The sequence below is a fragment of the Mus caroli genome, unplaced genomic scaffold (assembly GCF_978045245.1).
Source record: "Mus caroli unplaced genomic scaffold, Mus_caroli_1 scaffold_7, whole genome shotgun sequence".
Lineage (NCBI taxonomy): Eukaryota > Metazoa > Chordata > Mammalia > Rodentia > Muridae > Mus > Mus caroli.
The window spans coordinates 65,989,531-66,004,432 of NW_028227262.1; the positions used below are offsets into that span (position 1 = coordinate 65,989,531).

General features: G+C 49.0%; 1 protein-coding gene and 1 long non-coding RNA gene across 2 annotated transcripts; one reads left to right on the plus strand and one right to left on the minus strand.

Moving 5' to 3' along the window:
• Window positions 1–249: 249 nt before the first annotated feature.
• Bola3 (bolA family member 3) lies at window positions 250–9,659 on the minus strand. Its single transcript, XM_021165317.2, has 4 exons — window positions 9,548–9,659; window positions 7,729–7,852; window positions 5,744–5,832; window positions 250–499 (listed from the first exon to the last, which is right to left on the minus strand). Exons 1-4 carry the CDS (start codon window positions 9,599–9,601, stop codon window positions 434–436), a joined length of 333 nt encoding a protein of 110 aa, XP_021020976.1. The 5' UTR covers window positions 9,602–9,659; the 3' UTR covers window positions 250–433.
• A 78-nt stretch (window positions 9,660–9,737) lies between these two features.
• Window positions 9,738–14,428, plus strand: LOC147003942 (uncharacterized). The gene is made up of 2 exons (XR_015047612.1): window positions 9,738–9,954; window positions 11,928–14,428. It is a non-coding gene; the product is annotated as an uncharacterized LOC147003942 (long non-coding RNA).
• The last annotated feature ends 474 nt before the right edge of the window (window positions 14,429–14,902 follow it).

Here is a 14,902-nt window from a genome sequence, read left to right on the forward strand (position 1 = left end):
CTGGGGTCAGGCATAGTGACACATGCCTTTCATCCAAGCAGGAGGCCTAGAAGTTCAAGTTAGCCTGGTCTAAGTAGTTCCAGGCCGGCCAGGGCTACACAATGAGATCCTGTTTCAAAGGCAAAAACAACGAAAACTCTGGCCTTCTCCACTCTGTGTCCAGGAGTAGGACGAACTGTGCAGAGACTCCAACAGTGTGAGCAAAAGCCGCGGCTTCTCAAAGGGGGCGCCTGAAGCATGGCACATCTGTTCTGAGCAGGAGGCACCTGTGAACTTTAATTAACTCTAAATAGACAACATATCTCCCATAATTATAATATAGAAATGTCTATGAACAAAAAATAGATATTTTTGTAGGTGGGCAGGGATTTTCTAAAATACTGCTGTGAGCAAAGTGCACTCCAGGTTTTAAGCGTGAGCAGTCAGTCAGCTGTCAGCACTTGGGGACAGAGGTGAATATCCGAAGGCCGTGCATGCCCTTGATCTCTTCTTTTAGTGCCTGAGGAGAAAGAGACACCGTGGTCAGTTCTTGTGACTTTACGTTGGCTGTACAGTATTCTACATGGCTCTGTCTGAAGGATACTTGCACGTATTTTAAGCAATTTTTCCTTCAAAATATTTTTTGCCTATGTCTGTGGTGTATGTGTTTGCATATGTATAGGGATGTGTGTGTGTGTGTGTGTGTGTGTGTGTGTGTGTGTATAGGCCTGAGTGTGACTGCTCTCTACTTTATATATCAAGGCAGAGGTCGCTCTAACCCTGGAGCTTACCAATCAGGCCAGTCAACTAGCCAGCCTACTCCAGGGACTGCCTGTTTCTGCCTTCCTGGCGCTCAGATTACAGGAGGGCTGCCATGGTCACTTAGCACTGACAGAAATGCTGGGTGTGTCCCACACATCTGTAATGCCAGGATCTAGCTCTGTATGGGTTCTGGGCATCCAGACTCAGGCCGTCACACTTGCACACAAACATTTGCTCTCGAAGCCTCTTCCCAGTTCCCCTTTACGGTTCTGTGGGTGTTTGAGGCAGCGTCTCACTATGTAGCCCTGGCTGGCCTGGAACTTGCTATGTAGAACATGGTCCATTCAGAGATCTGCCCTCCTCAACCTCCCCAGTGTCTGGATTAGAGCTCAGCACCCAGCACCCAGCTCCCTTTACGATTGTTTTCATTCAGTAATTCTTAAGTTTGTTGTGCAGCACACCTCAGCCCAGCTGCCAGGGTGAGGCCAGGTGGCAGCTTGAGCTCAGGAGTCCAGTCCAGCAATATAGAAAGACCCCAAACCAAGACTTAATCAAAATTGAGGCCAAGGCTGGTTCAGCAGTTAACAGCACTTGGTGCTGCAAAACTGGAGTAAACTGACTAGTTGGGTTCTGTAACTCCATTCCTGGGGGGACACACACACATAACATCTGGGCTGTGGGGATAAGACAACACTGAGTACCCCTGGTCCAAAGTCAGCAAGTGAGTAAATAGGTCAGGGTATGGACCCAGATGTTCTGTGGCCCTGGCCACAGTGGGTGTCAGTTGTATTCCTAACTGGCCCTGCTGTTGTGCTGGGAGCCCATGAGCCATGCCAAGACAACTCTGTACTCACATGGAAGCCTCAACTCTGCAGATAAGAAAAAGCCTGGAAAAAGCCTATCACACAACTGGGAGCCTTTCCTCAGCTTGCTACAGGTCCACGCTGCCCCCTAGTGGCTAATTTTGTCTTTGCATCTACGCTAATATGGGCCGCAGGGAGGTGTAAGCCTAGTCATACCTTCAGGCAACAGGCAGGTCCTGGATCCTGGATGCTTGGAGGCTCTGCAGTCCACTGTGCACATTCCCTCCTGCCAACACCTCCCTCTGATCTCTGGGAAGCCTCCCAAGGCTCCTCAACCCACGTTAATGTCACACGTTACCTGCTACAGCCACAGGAGAATCATGGCATCATGATGGCTAAGGACACTGAGGCTCTGGTTGGGACCTGGGCTTGACTAAAGTACCCTAAGTCATGAAGGAGCAGTCATGGGGCTTCAGATAAAGCGCTGCATTCAACCCCCAGTGCTTGACAACAAATTTAAAAAGTTCAGAGTTGCCGGGCGTGGTGGCGCACACCTTTAATCCCAGCACTCGGGAGGCAGAGGCAGGCGGATTTCTGAGTTCGAGGCCAGCCTGGTCTACAAAGTGAGTTCCAGGACAGCCAGGGCTATACAGAGAAACCCTGTCTCGAAAAACCAAAAAAAAAAAAAAAAAGTTCAGAGTTAGCCGGGCATGGTGGCACACGCCTTTAATCCCAGCACTCAGGAGGCAGAGGCAGGAGGATTTCTGAGTTCAAGGTCAGTCTGGTCTACAAAGTGAGTTCCAGGACAGCCAGGGCTATACAGAGAAACCCTGTCTCAAAACAACAACAACAACAACAACAACAACAAAGGGTCAGGGTTCTCTTCAGTTACATAGTGAGTTCAAGGCCAGCCTGGGCTATGAAACATTGACTCAGAAAACAAAGTACTATGGGCAAGGAGATGCAGCTTGAAAGCCAATCATTGATGCAGGCCTTTAATGCCAGCACTTGGGAGGCAGAGGCAGGCTGATCTCCGTGAGTTCAAGGTCACCGGTCTACTACATAGTGAGTTCCAGGACAGCTCGGGATATACAGTGAGACCCTGTCTAAAAAGGATGCAGCTTAGATACAGTTTGAGCATGTTTGAGCATGGCTGTGCACAGTGTTACCCTGGATATTGGGGACACAAAGAAAAAGGCAAGAGGCACTGATGAAGAAATAATAGAGACAAAAAAAAAAAAAAAAAGCAAGTAAGAGTGCTTGCTAAGCAAGCCTGACAAATCTGAATCTGACCTCCAGAACCTAGGCAAAAAGGCCAGAACTGTAATCCTGGCATTCCTGCAGCAATGTAAGAAGGGAAGACGGGAAACCGCCTAGAGGTAGCCTGGTGTACAGTACAGTTATGGAGGCCTTACTATGTCAAGCTGTGGGTGCTTACCACTCCCAAGAGCCTTTGGGGCATGCACTATCCCAGTTACTGTGTTACAGATTAGGAAACTAAGCCACAGGGAGGTTGAGTAACTTTCTCAGGGTCACAGCCTAGAAAGTAGCAACTCTAGCTGCAGGCCAAGGCATGCATTACGGTAGGGCCCAGAGTCCAGTCACACCAGGCAGCCTATGTGTCAGAGAACACAACCCAAGTGACACAGGCTGTGGGCAAAGCCATCAGCCAGGTCTTCCCAGTCTAGTCTACCTGTGCTCTAAGTCTCGAGACCACATCCAACTGACTGCTGCCCTATCACAGCCTGCCTGGGGGTTATAGGTGCCAGAGCCAAGGTACAAAGCTATGAGGATGGCAAAGGGCCGACAGGTGTCAGGAGTTCGTGTAGCCAGGACGCAGGTCAGAATCGGCAGCAGCTGGAAGCAGGAGTTGGAAGGTATGTGGCACAGCACCGTGGGGAAAGGTACCCAGCAAGCCCGGTGTCCTGAGTTCAATCCCCAAGCCCCACAGGGTGGAAGCAAGTTGTACTCTGGCCACATGTGTGCTGTAGCATGTGTGCCCAGCCCTGATCATAGTAGAAAATACAAACTTTCAAGAAAGAGGGAGTCAGAAGATGGAAGGGCTCTGGAGCCCAGCCATGGGGGCAGGAAGCAGCTTTTGAGTTGGTGCAGAAGGGAACCTAGGCCAGGGGCTCAATCAGGGTCAAGGTCCAGAGGACGAAAGAGAGAGCAGCAGGAAACAGCCAGCTGGGAGGGTGATGGTAGAAGGAGGGAGACACCTTCAACGACAGTAAATGATGTGTGACATCAAGGTCAGATCTGTGCTTTTCAAAAAACTAAGCCAACTGATTGCACACAAAACCTCCATGTGTGAAACCAAACCCAGATGTCCAGAGGGTGACTTCAGAGAAAAAGGCCCAGTGTCAAAGTCAGAATGGGTTCCCACCAAGGAACACACACATACAGAAATCTACAAAGCACCATGTCATTTAGCACTGTCCTCTCCATATGTGACCGCAGAAAACACGTGAGTGGGCCAGGCACACTGGAACTCGTCTATAACCCTGCACAGGACGGAGTGGCAAGAGATCATGAGTCCAAACCAAGTCAGCATCAGACGGACATCCTGTTAAAAATCCCTGGCTAGCACAGGTTAAGGCCATACCTCAGTCAGCAGAGCACTTATCTAGCATGCATGAAGCCCTGGGTTCAATCCTCAGTGCCTCATACACTGGGCTTGATGGCGCACAGTTAGAAACCCAGCATTTCATGGGCTGGAGGCAGAAGGATCAGAAGTTCAAAGTCATCCTCAGCTATGTAAGTGTGAGACCTGGTCTTAAAAAGACTCAAACTAGGGCCTGGAGAGATGGCTCAGCAGTAAAGAGCACTGACTGCTCTTTCAGAGGTCCTGAGTTCAATTCCCAGCGATCACATGGTGGCTCACAACCATCTGTAATGAGATCTGATGCCCTCTTCTGGTGTGTCTGAAGACACCATACTCACATACATAAAATAAATCTTAAAAGAAACAAACAAACAAAAAATACTCACACTAGGCTGGGAATGCAGCTCAGTAGGTAGAGCTTTTATGGGCTGTGCATGAGCCCTAGGTCTGACCCCAGCACTTTATAACCAGTCGAAGCGGCACACTGCTCCCCCGGCACTTGGGGGGCAGAGACAGGAGAATCAGAAGCACACGACCAGCCTCACCTACATAATGAGTTTGGGGCTGGCCTGGGCTTCATGAGACCCTCTCTTTAAAAGATAACTACTAGGTGGCTTACATTCATCTGGAATGAATTCACATTTGCTCAACATCTCACCCTAGTGAGTTTCTGGTTCTCAGGTCTCTGGTTCTATCTGTAGGCATAATGAGTTGTACAGGGTGTTCACCCTCCTCTGCCCTCACGTCTTGTTTCAATCAGGACACAGCATTGCAATGCTTAGACCATGAATCTCCTGTCTCACATCTGTGTAAACAGTTCTTACCACTTATTCTCTGTTTTGTCAATAAATGCTGATCACCCAATGGCTGGGCAGAACAGAGACTACGGCAGGACATCGCCAGCCAGAGGAAGGAGAGCAGAGAGAGGGAGACTGAGATCAGCGAGGAGGATGGAGGATAAGGAAGGGGTCCAGAGAGAGATCGTGGAAACACGCCTGATCTATAATACTATACAAGCATCATGGGAAGGGGCTGGGAGGCAGCCAGATTAGCATAAAAAGTAAAGATCGACCGTTTAACCGCTCAGCTGTTGAGGAAACAGTTTTAAATACTGTTTCTCTGTGTGATTTCTGCAGCCTAGCATAAAGTAAAGAAATAAATGTGCCAGATTAATTCATGCTACGTGTATATTAAAGTTAATTCATATGCACCTGTCCTCTTGACCATATACTAAAGCTGCCTTGCTCTCTCCCGCTATGAACAGTGACCGTCTCCATGGCCACTGCTGTGCGCATGCTCAGATGCTGACCGTCTCCATGCCCACTGCTGTGGCCATGCTCAGATGCTGACCGTCTCCGTCTCCAAGCCCACTGCTGTGGGCATGCTCAGATGCTGACGGTCTCCATGCCCACTGCTGTGGCCATGCTCAGATGCTGACGGTCTCCATGCCCACTGCTGTGGCCATGCTCAGATGCTGACCGTCTCCATGGCCACTGCTGTGCGCATGCTCAGATGCTGACCGTCTCCATGCCCACTGCTGTGCGCATGCTCGGATGCTGAAGGCCAGGGCAACGGACCATCCGGAGCCACTGACCTGATTGACCATCTGGTGCTGCTGGACAGTCCTCTTCTCTTTAAATTCTTCCGATTCGATTTTAATTTCATACATCGCCCCGCAGCCTCCTAAAACAGAGTCAAAGGCATTTCAGTGACGACAGATGGTAGCTCAGACTCAAAGTACCCGACAGTCCCCAAAAAGGAACATTCTGACAGCATTCTGCTAACAGGGGTAGAGAAAGACCATGATTTCTGCTCTGGCCATTCACTCCTGGCAGGCAGCCTTGACCCAAAGGTATTCTTCCCTTTGCAAGACCCCTCCCTCTACTACCCACACCTGTTGAGCGTGGGCAGGTAAGAGGAGGCACAAGGCCTGGGGAGCACAGAGAGGCAGAACAGTCTCTCCTAGAAAGCCATGGGAGGGAGGTAGTGGGAAAACTGATTTCAGTAGTACAAACATATTCTAAGGTTCCATCTAAGCGTCTGGTGTGGCCCCACAGTGACTATCAACCTGACAGATGTAGTCTCACTTAGGAGACAAACCTCCGGGCATGTCCCTGAGGGGATTTCTAGATTGGGATAACTCACCCCTAAGCTGGCATCCTGGACTAAGGGAAAGACAGTGAGCTGAGTACCAGCAACCATCCCTCTGCTTCCTGAGTGTGGATGCCGTGTGAGCAGCCACTGGAAGCTCCTGCAGCCATGCTTTCCCACTATGATGGATCATAGCCCTCAGCGCCCCGCCCTCACTGACATACAATAAAACAAAAGGCTTTTTGTTTCGTGTAAGTTAGAGTCTCACCTCACCAGACCTCATTGAACTACATTTTCTGAATTCGGGGATTACAGGCCAGCAACGGCATATCCGATCAATTTTACAAGTTTCTGGTAGCAATCCTTCTAGGCTCTGCCCCAGTTACCTGGCAACAGCTAGGTAGGCCAGGTTTATGATAAACAGGGCTGTTTGCCCCCTCCTCACTCTTATTCTCTCTCTCTTCTCTACCTGACCCCTTTCTTTCCATGTGTTCCTGCACCACCACCACCCCTTTCTCCCTTCTCAACTCCCCTTCCCATGCCTTGAATAAACTCTATTCTATACTATACTATAGAATATAGTATGGCTGGTACCTCAGGGGGAAGGGATACCTCAGCATCGGCCCGCAGAAAGACCCCTCCCACCTCACCATACTGTGCTCTCCTGGCACTTTTTTCCTACTTTTTTTTTTTTTAAAAAATAAAACACAACATCAGGGAATGTACATGCTAGGCAAGCACTCTACCAACTGAGCTATGTCCCCAGCCCAATAAAAGAAACTTGTCCTCCCAACCCATGCAACTGTGCTTTCAGGGAAGTCAGGGGACTCTCCTAGTAGTGGCAATGTAGAGCTGGCTCTTATCTAGCTGCTTGCACCTGTGCTCCTCTATGGGTGTGTCTGGATAAGGCACCCAGGTCCCCTCTGCTTCTATGCAGAAGCTACACCCCTAGCACAGTCCTGACAAACAGCCAGCCAGGAATTCAGTGGCCTGAGGAGAGGCCGGCCAGACTGGGCTTGGGGAGTCTGCCCTGGCTCCCGATTCTGCCTCTGGTTCTCCCACCTCCTTTGGCTGCATTGGGCTTGCCTCTTGGATAAAGTAGGGCAGCTGACAAAACCCACCTTGGGCCCATTCGAGCTTTAGTGTTGTAGGCTGTCAGAAGGACTGGGGTGGGCAGATTGCAAGGCCCATCTCATAAAGAAGAACATGGCCCGAGCTCTTGATGCCTCTACAGGGTCAGGCTTGCAGAGGGGCCTCCTCTGAGCAGGGCTAGTCTGGAAACCCAGAGTTCTCTCAGCTGGGGCTTGTCTTTGTGGTTCTCTGAGGTTTCAAAATCCTCATCTCCATTTGTCCCAAAGCAACACATACTGAGAAGTCATTGGGTCAAGTGCGCTCCTCATGGTCTCTTGATTTCAGCCTCTCCCCAGGCAAAAACTCTAAAAAAAACCTCAGCAAAGTCCTCATAGAGAAAATGGGAGAGAGCCTTACCTGAGATGTCTGTGACTTGAATAGCTGTGGCTCGAGGAAACTTTTCTTTGAGAACCTGGGTCACTTTGAGCTCCCCCTCCGTCTGGGAGGCAAACATTCGCTGCGCACAGTGCCACAGAGGGAGCTGGGAGAACACAAAGGAGGTCTGAGCAACCAGGAGATGGCACAGCGATGGTCCCTACCTGAGCGAGGCAGGCACAGTACTGGGGCTGCTGGTGAGCAAGCACTGTTGCTGAAGGGGCCACAATCTCTCCTCAGACTCACCTGAAGGGCTCACTACCTAGACTTTCAGGGATGTACCCTGGGTCTCTGTGGTATGTTTGTGTGTGTGAAGCTGCCCGTGTGTACATGTTCACTGTGGTCAGAGGACAAGCACAGCTGTCCTTCTTGGGGATCTCGCCTTGGTTTTTTGAGACAGGGGCTCTCACTGGCTTAGAGCCCATCATGTAGGCAGGGCGGCAGGCTGGCAGGCAAGCCCAGGGATCCACCTGTCTCGCACTCCCAGGATTGGGAGTTCAAGTATGTGCCCCACACCTGGCTTCTGTTCTTAATTTTTTATTTTTAACTATGTATATGTGCGTGTGTAAGAGTGTGTGCACATGGATGCAAGATCTTCAGAGGTTGGATGAGGGAGGGTATCAGAGCCTGGGACCCGGGGTTACAGACAGCTGTGAGTGGACTGACATGGATGCTGGAAACTGAACTGGGATCCTCTGCAAAAGCAGGGAACGTCCTTATCCACCATCTCACAAGGGTCCTAGGGTCACTCAGTCCATCCTTGTGATCCCTTTACCAACTGTGCCATCTCCCCAACTCTCTCATTAGCCAATCTTAAAGGACAAGATGGAGTCTGTCCCTCTAGAGCAGCATCCCAGAGCTGACCCTCAGGCAGGTCCTCTGAAGCAGCGAATGAGCAGGTGAGAGGCATGGTCACTGGACATTAGGCCAAGATGCCTTAGAGATGGCTGAGATGTGGGCCAGGGGAAAGGTCTGGAGTTAGAATGGTCTGTGTGCCACACAAAGGAATGGAACTACGAGGCTGTGAGCCTGGACACAACTGCAAGGTTTGCCAGTGGGATTGCTCCTGAGACAGAAGCAGAGCTGAAGGAACGGGGTGGCAATGTAAAATCACTAAGAGCTGCAGAGTCCTCAAAGGAGGCGATCATCTTAGCACACCTATCCAGACTGACAAAATCACACATGAGCTGCCCTGGACGTCCGAATGCAACAAAACTCCTCATGTTGAGTGGCAGATTCAAGACCAGCAGGCAAGTAAGGAGAGGTGGATGAGATACAGCTAATGATGAGACTGTAAAGGGGAGAAAGAATGGGCACTGTGGCTTACTTTATTCCAGGAGTTAGGAGGAATGTCATAAGTTCTAAGCCAGCCAGGGCTATAATTCGAGAAGCGGTCTCAAAAACCAACAGGGGTTGGAAGAATTAGGAGAGCTCGCCCTGTGCTGGGCTCCTACTCCAGCCGGCAGGCTATGGAGAGTCAAGGTCAGAGGCCTGGTAAGCATACAATTGTAGGGTACAAGCTCGTCCCGAGTGCCCAGGACCAAAGCCTGGACTCGGGGCTATGACATCTATGTTTTCCTGTACATAAGGCAGCCTTTCCCAGGGTCTCTGTACTGTGACTGGTTATGGAACTGTCTCCCGATCCGCCTAAGTCCAGTAGCCCCCAGCACACCCTGTGCGATGCAGAGGGCAGGAGAGAATGAATGAGAACAAGGAAGGGCCTCGACCCTGCCCCGGGTCCCCAGCCTGACAACAGCCGCCCGAGCTCCCCCGCAGCTCCGCCCGAGCCCCGCCGGCTCACCCCGCGGCTCCCGCGCAGCAGAGGCGCAGCGGCCGCCGGGCCCCATGCCGCCATGCCCGGCGACGCAGCCCGAGGTCACGGTGCAGCCGGAAAGACGCGGGCACTGTGTCCAGAGTCGCCGCCCAGGCCGAGCCCGCCCCCTGCCGTCCGGAGGCCGCGCCCGCACCACGGTCGCCACCCGGAACCGGCCGCACCTGCAAACATGGGCGTTCCCCGTCCTGCCATGGCCCGGCTGCCACTGCAGGGTCCCCTACACTACCCCAGGTCGCACTCCTCCGCAGCCAGAACCCTGGGGTGCACAGAACAGGTTGCCCTCACCCCGAACATCCCAGTCAGTGCTCTGGGAAACTGGCTTCTTTCCTGATTGGAGTTGCTGTGAATGTCTCAAGTGACCGGAGTCTTCTCAGGTTTGTGTTCTAGAAAGGGCGGAGAGTTTGTGAGGGGGCTGAAATTGGAGAGGGCAGACTGCTGCAATGGCCACTTGGCTGGGCATAGGGTGTGACGGGGTGTTCGTTCCAGGAGGGGTGGGAGTGGACATTTGTTTTGGATTTCTCTTAAGTTCCAGGAGACACAAATCACCACAGGCATGGAACGGCACCTCTAATCCCAGGGTTGTTTTGTGTTTAAAACCAGCTAGGGCTAAGGTGAGTGCCAGGCCGACTTTAGTTTTGAGTTCCTATCTCAAAACTAAAAATGTGGTGGCTAATGCCAGCACCGGAGAAGCAATGGCAGGTCAGCCAGGGCTACACAGTGAGACCCTGTCTCAAAATCAAGCAAAGAAAAATAAACCCTCCAGAAAAGGTAGGATTGGGAGTGCACTCCACGAGGGCTGAGTAACCACCAACCAAACCTAACTGGTTTACAGGGGGAGAATAAAAGCCCAAGTTCCATTAAGTCCTTGGCTTCTGCAGTGGTAGCTGTTTACAGCCTCACATCTGGTGTGGCCTGCAAGAACTGTCCGCCTTTCGTGTGCCTATGCAGTCCGTAGCTCTTGTGTGGCTTGGACCTAGAGTTGTTCTTTAAAGTGACCAATTAAAGTAGGCTTATTTATAGGCCCAGCATGGTGGCCCACACCTTTAATCCCAGCACTCGGGAGGCAGAGGCAGGTGGATCTCTGTTAGTTCAAGGCAGCAGGTTCAAGGGCAGTAAGGACCACATAGAGAAACCCTGTCTCAAAGCTAAACAAAATGTTCATTCATCCCAATGTCGAGTGACTCCTGTTACCAGCCCTCATCTCCAGATTACTTGATAGGCATATTTTTCCTGCTTGATTCCTTAAACTTTATGGTTAGTGTAATTGGGGATAATTTATTAGCTTTTAAGTTTCCTCTTTTATGCCAAGAACACAATCAAAACTGTCTAAAATGTTTTCCAGCTGGATAGAGGCTCCTCAAAGCACATGATCAAAAGAGTAGGAACTGTAATGTAACTAGATGGTGATTGGTTTAACAGGTCATATGATCTGAACCAGACCAATGAGACACGGCTCCTGGACTTGGCAGGAACTACAGAAATTATGGTTTACAAATGTGTTGCTATGCTTGTAGAAAGCCTGGCACTGAGAGCAACCAGCATTGCCACCAAATACTTAGAGATGTTCTGGCAATGAAGAGGACACAGAAGAAAGCTGTCTGAGGAGGCAGACTGTAACTGAGCTATTGGAAGCCCCACTGGGCATGAGTACTGAATTCAGGACAGACTGCCCTGGGTTCAGGTCACAGACTGTCGTGTACCCTGGTGCCTTTGCTTGTCACTCCTTTTCCATAAAACAACCATCCCCACCACTGTCACTGAGAACGGCTGACTCTCCACTGTGCACTCTTACCTTTAATTTCCAGGAGGTTGCCAAACCATTTGAGAGAAAAATGTTCACTCTCAAATCCTTCAGACTTCAGAGAAATAAACTTTCATATGACTTCACCCTTACCTATCCACCTAGCTGGAATCTGAACTGCAGGATATGATATTGTCCTCACAGGTTCTACCAGACATTTGGTCACACAATTATCTTTTAAACTATGGTTTTTGTCATTGAGACTTACCTCCAACCAAGCCACATTAGCACTACCTACAACTTGAGGCTTCTTAAAATTCTTAAATTTTATGTGTCTGGATATTTTGCCTGCATGTATGTCTGTACAATATGTGCATGCAGTGTCCAAGGCCAAGTGTCAGATCCCCTGGAACTAGAGATACAAATGGTTGTGGATCCCCATGCGGGTCCTGAGAATCAAGCCCTGGTCCTCTTCAAGTGCAGCCAGTGCTCCTAACCACTAAGCCATCTCTCCAGCCCCTTCATTTTTCAAATGGCCTTTGGGCCCAGAAGTAGTTAATCCTTTCTGCTCTGAGCCTGAGTTTCTTTCACCTTCATTAATTTTAGGTCATAATCACTCCGTTTTATTGTTGAGTCAGGATCTTCTATAACTCAAGCTGGCCTCAAATTCATAATGTAATTGAAGATGACCTGGATTTCTGATCCTCTTGTTCTGGGGTCACAAGCCTGTGCCACCTTACCATCGGACTCCTCTGGGTCTCTTGGGATGCATCTCCTGTGTTTACCTCACTGACATGACTTCTAATGGCAGTCATTTTATAAAGCCTCCTAACACCTCAAGAGTCTTCAAATTCCAGTTCTTAAAATTTCATTTCCATGCAGCTGTGTACCAGATTCCTGACCTTGTCTGAACATTTGTCAGACAGACAGAAAGTTTCCTGGCTTGCATCTCCTGCCTCCCCAGACGGCCACAAGCACTGAACATTTCCTCAGAGTTAAAGGTCTGCAGTGTCTTCCCAGACCCTTGAAAGTCAAAACAGCCGTACGGCCTAGGATGTGCCAATCAAGGAGCATGCAGGTTTCTTTTGATTAAGATACCTAAGAGACAGAGGCTACCAGGAAGCCTTGACACTCCGGACAGGTTAAAGGGACATGGCTTGTAGTGTCTGGCTACAGTGCTTTAAAGCCTAACTCTGACCTTCCTGGCTCTTGTCTAGATGACTTCTGCTATTCCAAAGTTTCCAACAGCTTCCAAAGCCACTGGATACTGGTACACATTTTGGTGATCACTTTCATTTTTATAGTTATACATAATTTTTAAATGGATCTGATTCTGTGGGGGGCAAGCACATGCCACAGCACACATGTAAGAGAACAGCTTTCTGGAGTTGGCTCCCTCCATTCACCATGAAGGTTCCAGAGATAAATACTCAAGTTGCCGGGCTTGGCAGCGAATACCTTGACCTACTGGGCCACGGTATTGGCCTTTGTGATCACTTTCAGGCCTACTGGAACAAAACAAAAAGTCAAAGAAGACAGGCACATAGCACTTGGGAAGCCTTTTTTTTTTGGATTGGCTACTTGACTACATCTGTAATCAGTTAAAACCCAATCAACTAGGTACCCCTGTGAGGGATTTTTTTCTTATGTCATTTGAGGTGGAAGGTCCCAAGTTGAATCTGGATCTTTTGAGGTGAGAAGACACAACTTTTATCTGGGCCACACCTTCTGCTGGCCACCATGGAAGGAAGCTTGTTCTTTCTTGGCCTGCTTGCTCTCACTGGCAAGTCCATTCCTTCATTGGCAGTAGAGCCTACTCCTGGCTGTGGACACTGAAGACCAGCTGACTGAACAACTACTGGATCCTTGGACCTTACCATTTCTGGACGAGCTGGACCACAGCCTGTAAGCCATTCCAGTAATCCGATCTATGTTCATTTTACCAGTTCTGTTTTTCCAGAACAGTGGTTCTCAACCTTCCTAATGCTGTGACCTCACATTGTGGTGACCCTCAACCATAAAATTATTTTTGTTCTACTTCATAACTGTAATTTTGCTGTTATGAACTGTAATATAAATGTCTTCTGATGGTTTCAGGAGAACCCTGTGAAAGGGCCATTCAACACCCCCAGAAGTTGAGACCTACAGTTTTATAGAACTCTGGTGGCAGCTGAAGAGATTGTTCAGGGTTAAGGGCACTGACTGCTCTTCCAAAGGTCCTGAGTTCAATTCCCAGCAACCACACGGTGGCTCACAACCATCTGTAGTAAGATCTGACTCCCTCTTCTGGAGTGTCTGAAGGCAGCTACAGTGTACTCACATATAATAAATCTTTAAAGAAAAAGCACCAACCTCTGATGAGTACAGAGCTTGCTAAGTAAGTGGTCTAAATAATACTAAGTGCCTGTTCTAGCTGGGGAGGGTTTAAGGGTACAGAGTACTTGACTTCCAGATAAGCCCAAGAGTTCCCTAAGAAGGCCAGGACTGACACTCTCTGGGGTGGCTCTCCCTAAGAGGGATTGTTCTTTGGAATAGTCTCTGGTATTATACTTGCTTTCATTTAGGAACTTTTCCCTAAGCTTTAAGGACGTAGATAATAAGTGGTATGCAAAGACAACTCTCCAAATTTAATCAAAATCTACAAAGTCCACAAAAATCTCATTTCCATATTTAAACAAAAGCATGTTAACACACTTCAAAGCCATTTTTGCTTTCAATATAGTTTATTCTGATGAAGTTACAAAAGTAGATACAAAATACTTTTTTAAAAAGTACAGTTAACGACTTAGAAAAATAGATAAAGCCCTAAAAGTTTTAAAAATACAACATAAATTTTTTATGTGAGGAATATTTTAAGTTATTTTAGATGGTAACCAAGACTATCTTATGCAAACTATTTTTGATGCAGACCAACACAGAATGCTGTTCTATAACCAGCCCATAGCATGCTGGCCATCCAGAATGGCTTTACAGAAGACTTATTTGATACGTTCTGAGGAGAAAACCATTTCAATGAATTTCAATGCAGTTGCTTCAGTAAAATCACTGCTGCCACACGTACTCCAAAGCCCAACAAAGCCCTGCATCAAAACTGAATGTAAAATCAGGAAGATCAAAAGACTACCGTGTCCTTCTTTGTCAGAACTCTCACTGACCTCAGGAGGAAAGAACATGGCTGCTAAAGGTACTCAGCTGCTCGTGCCCAGGCTGGCACTGTCCAGGGCTCCATACTGCCTGGGGATGGCTGCCAGAGAGCAGAGGAGCCCTGGCACCATGACAGGACACACACTTGTAGGGCCTACACTCTTTAAGTCCTGATTTGTTTATGCGCTTGAGGTAATGACATCATGTCTGAGAAGCTATGTCTAATATGATCTTGGGGCTCAGAGGGAAGCCAAGAGTGCAAACCTCACCACCAGGACTGTGCCTGTGCCTTTGCTACAAGTCATGGATTGCTGGCTAACTGGCTGCTGGTAAGTCACTTTATTCAGTCAGCAGAATAACAGTCTAGTAGCTGTTAACACAAAAAATGTACCACAAGGAAGTATGACTATATTTTATAGTCTGTCATTGTCTACGGC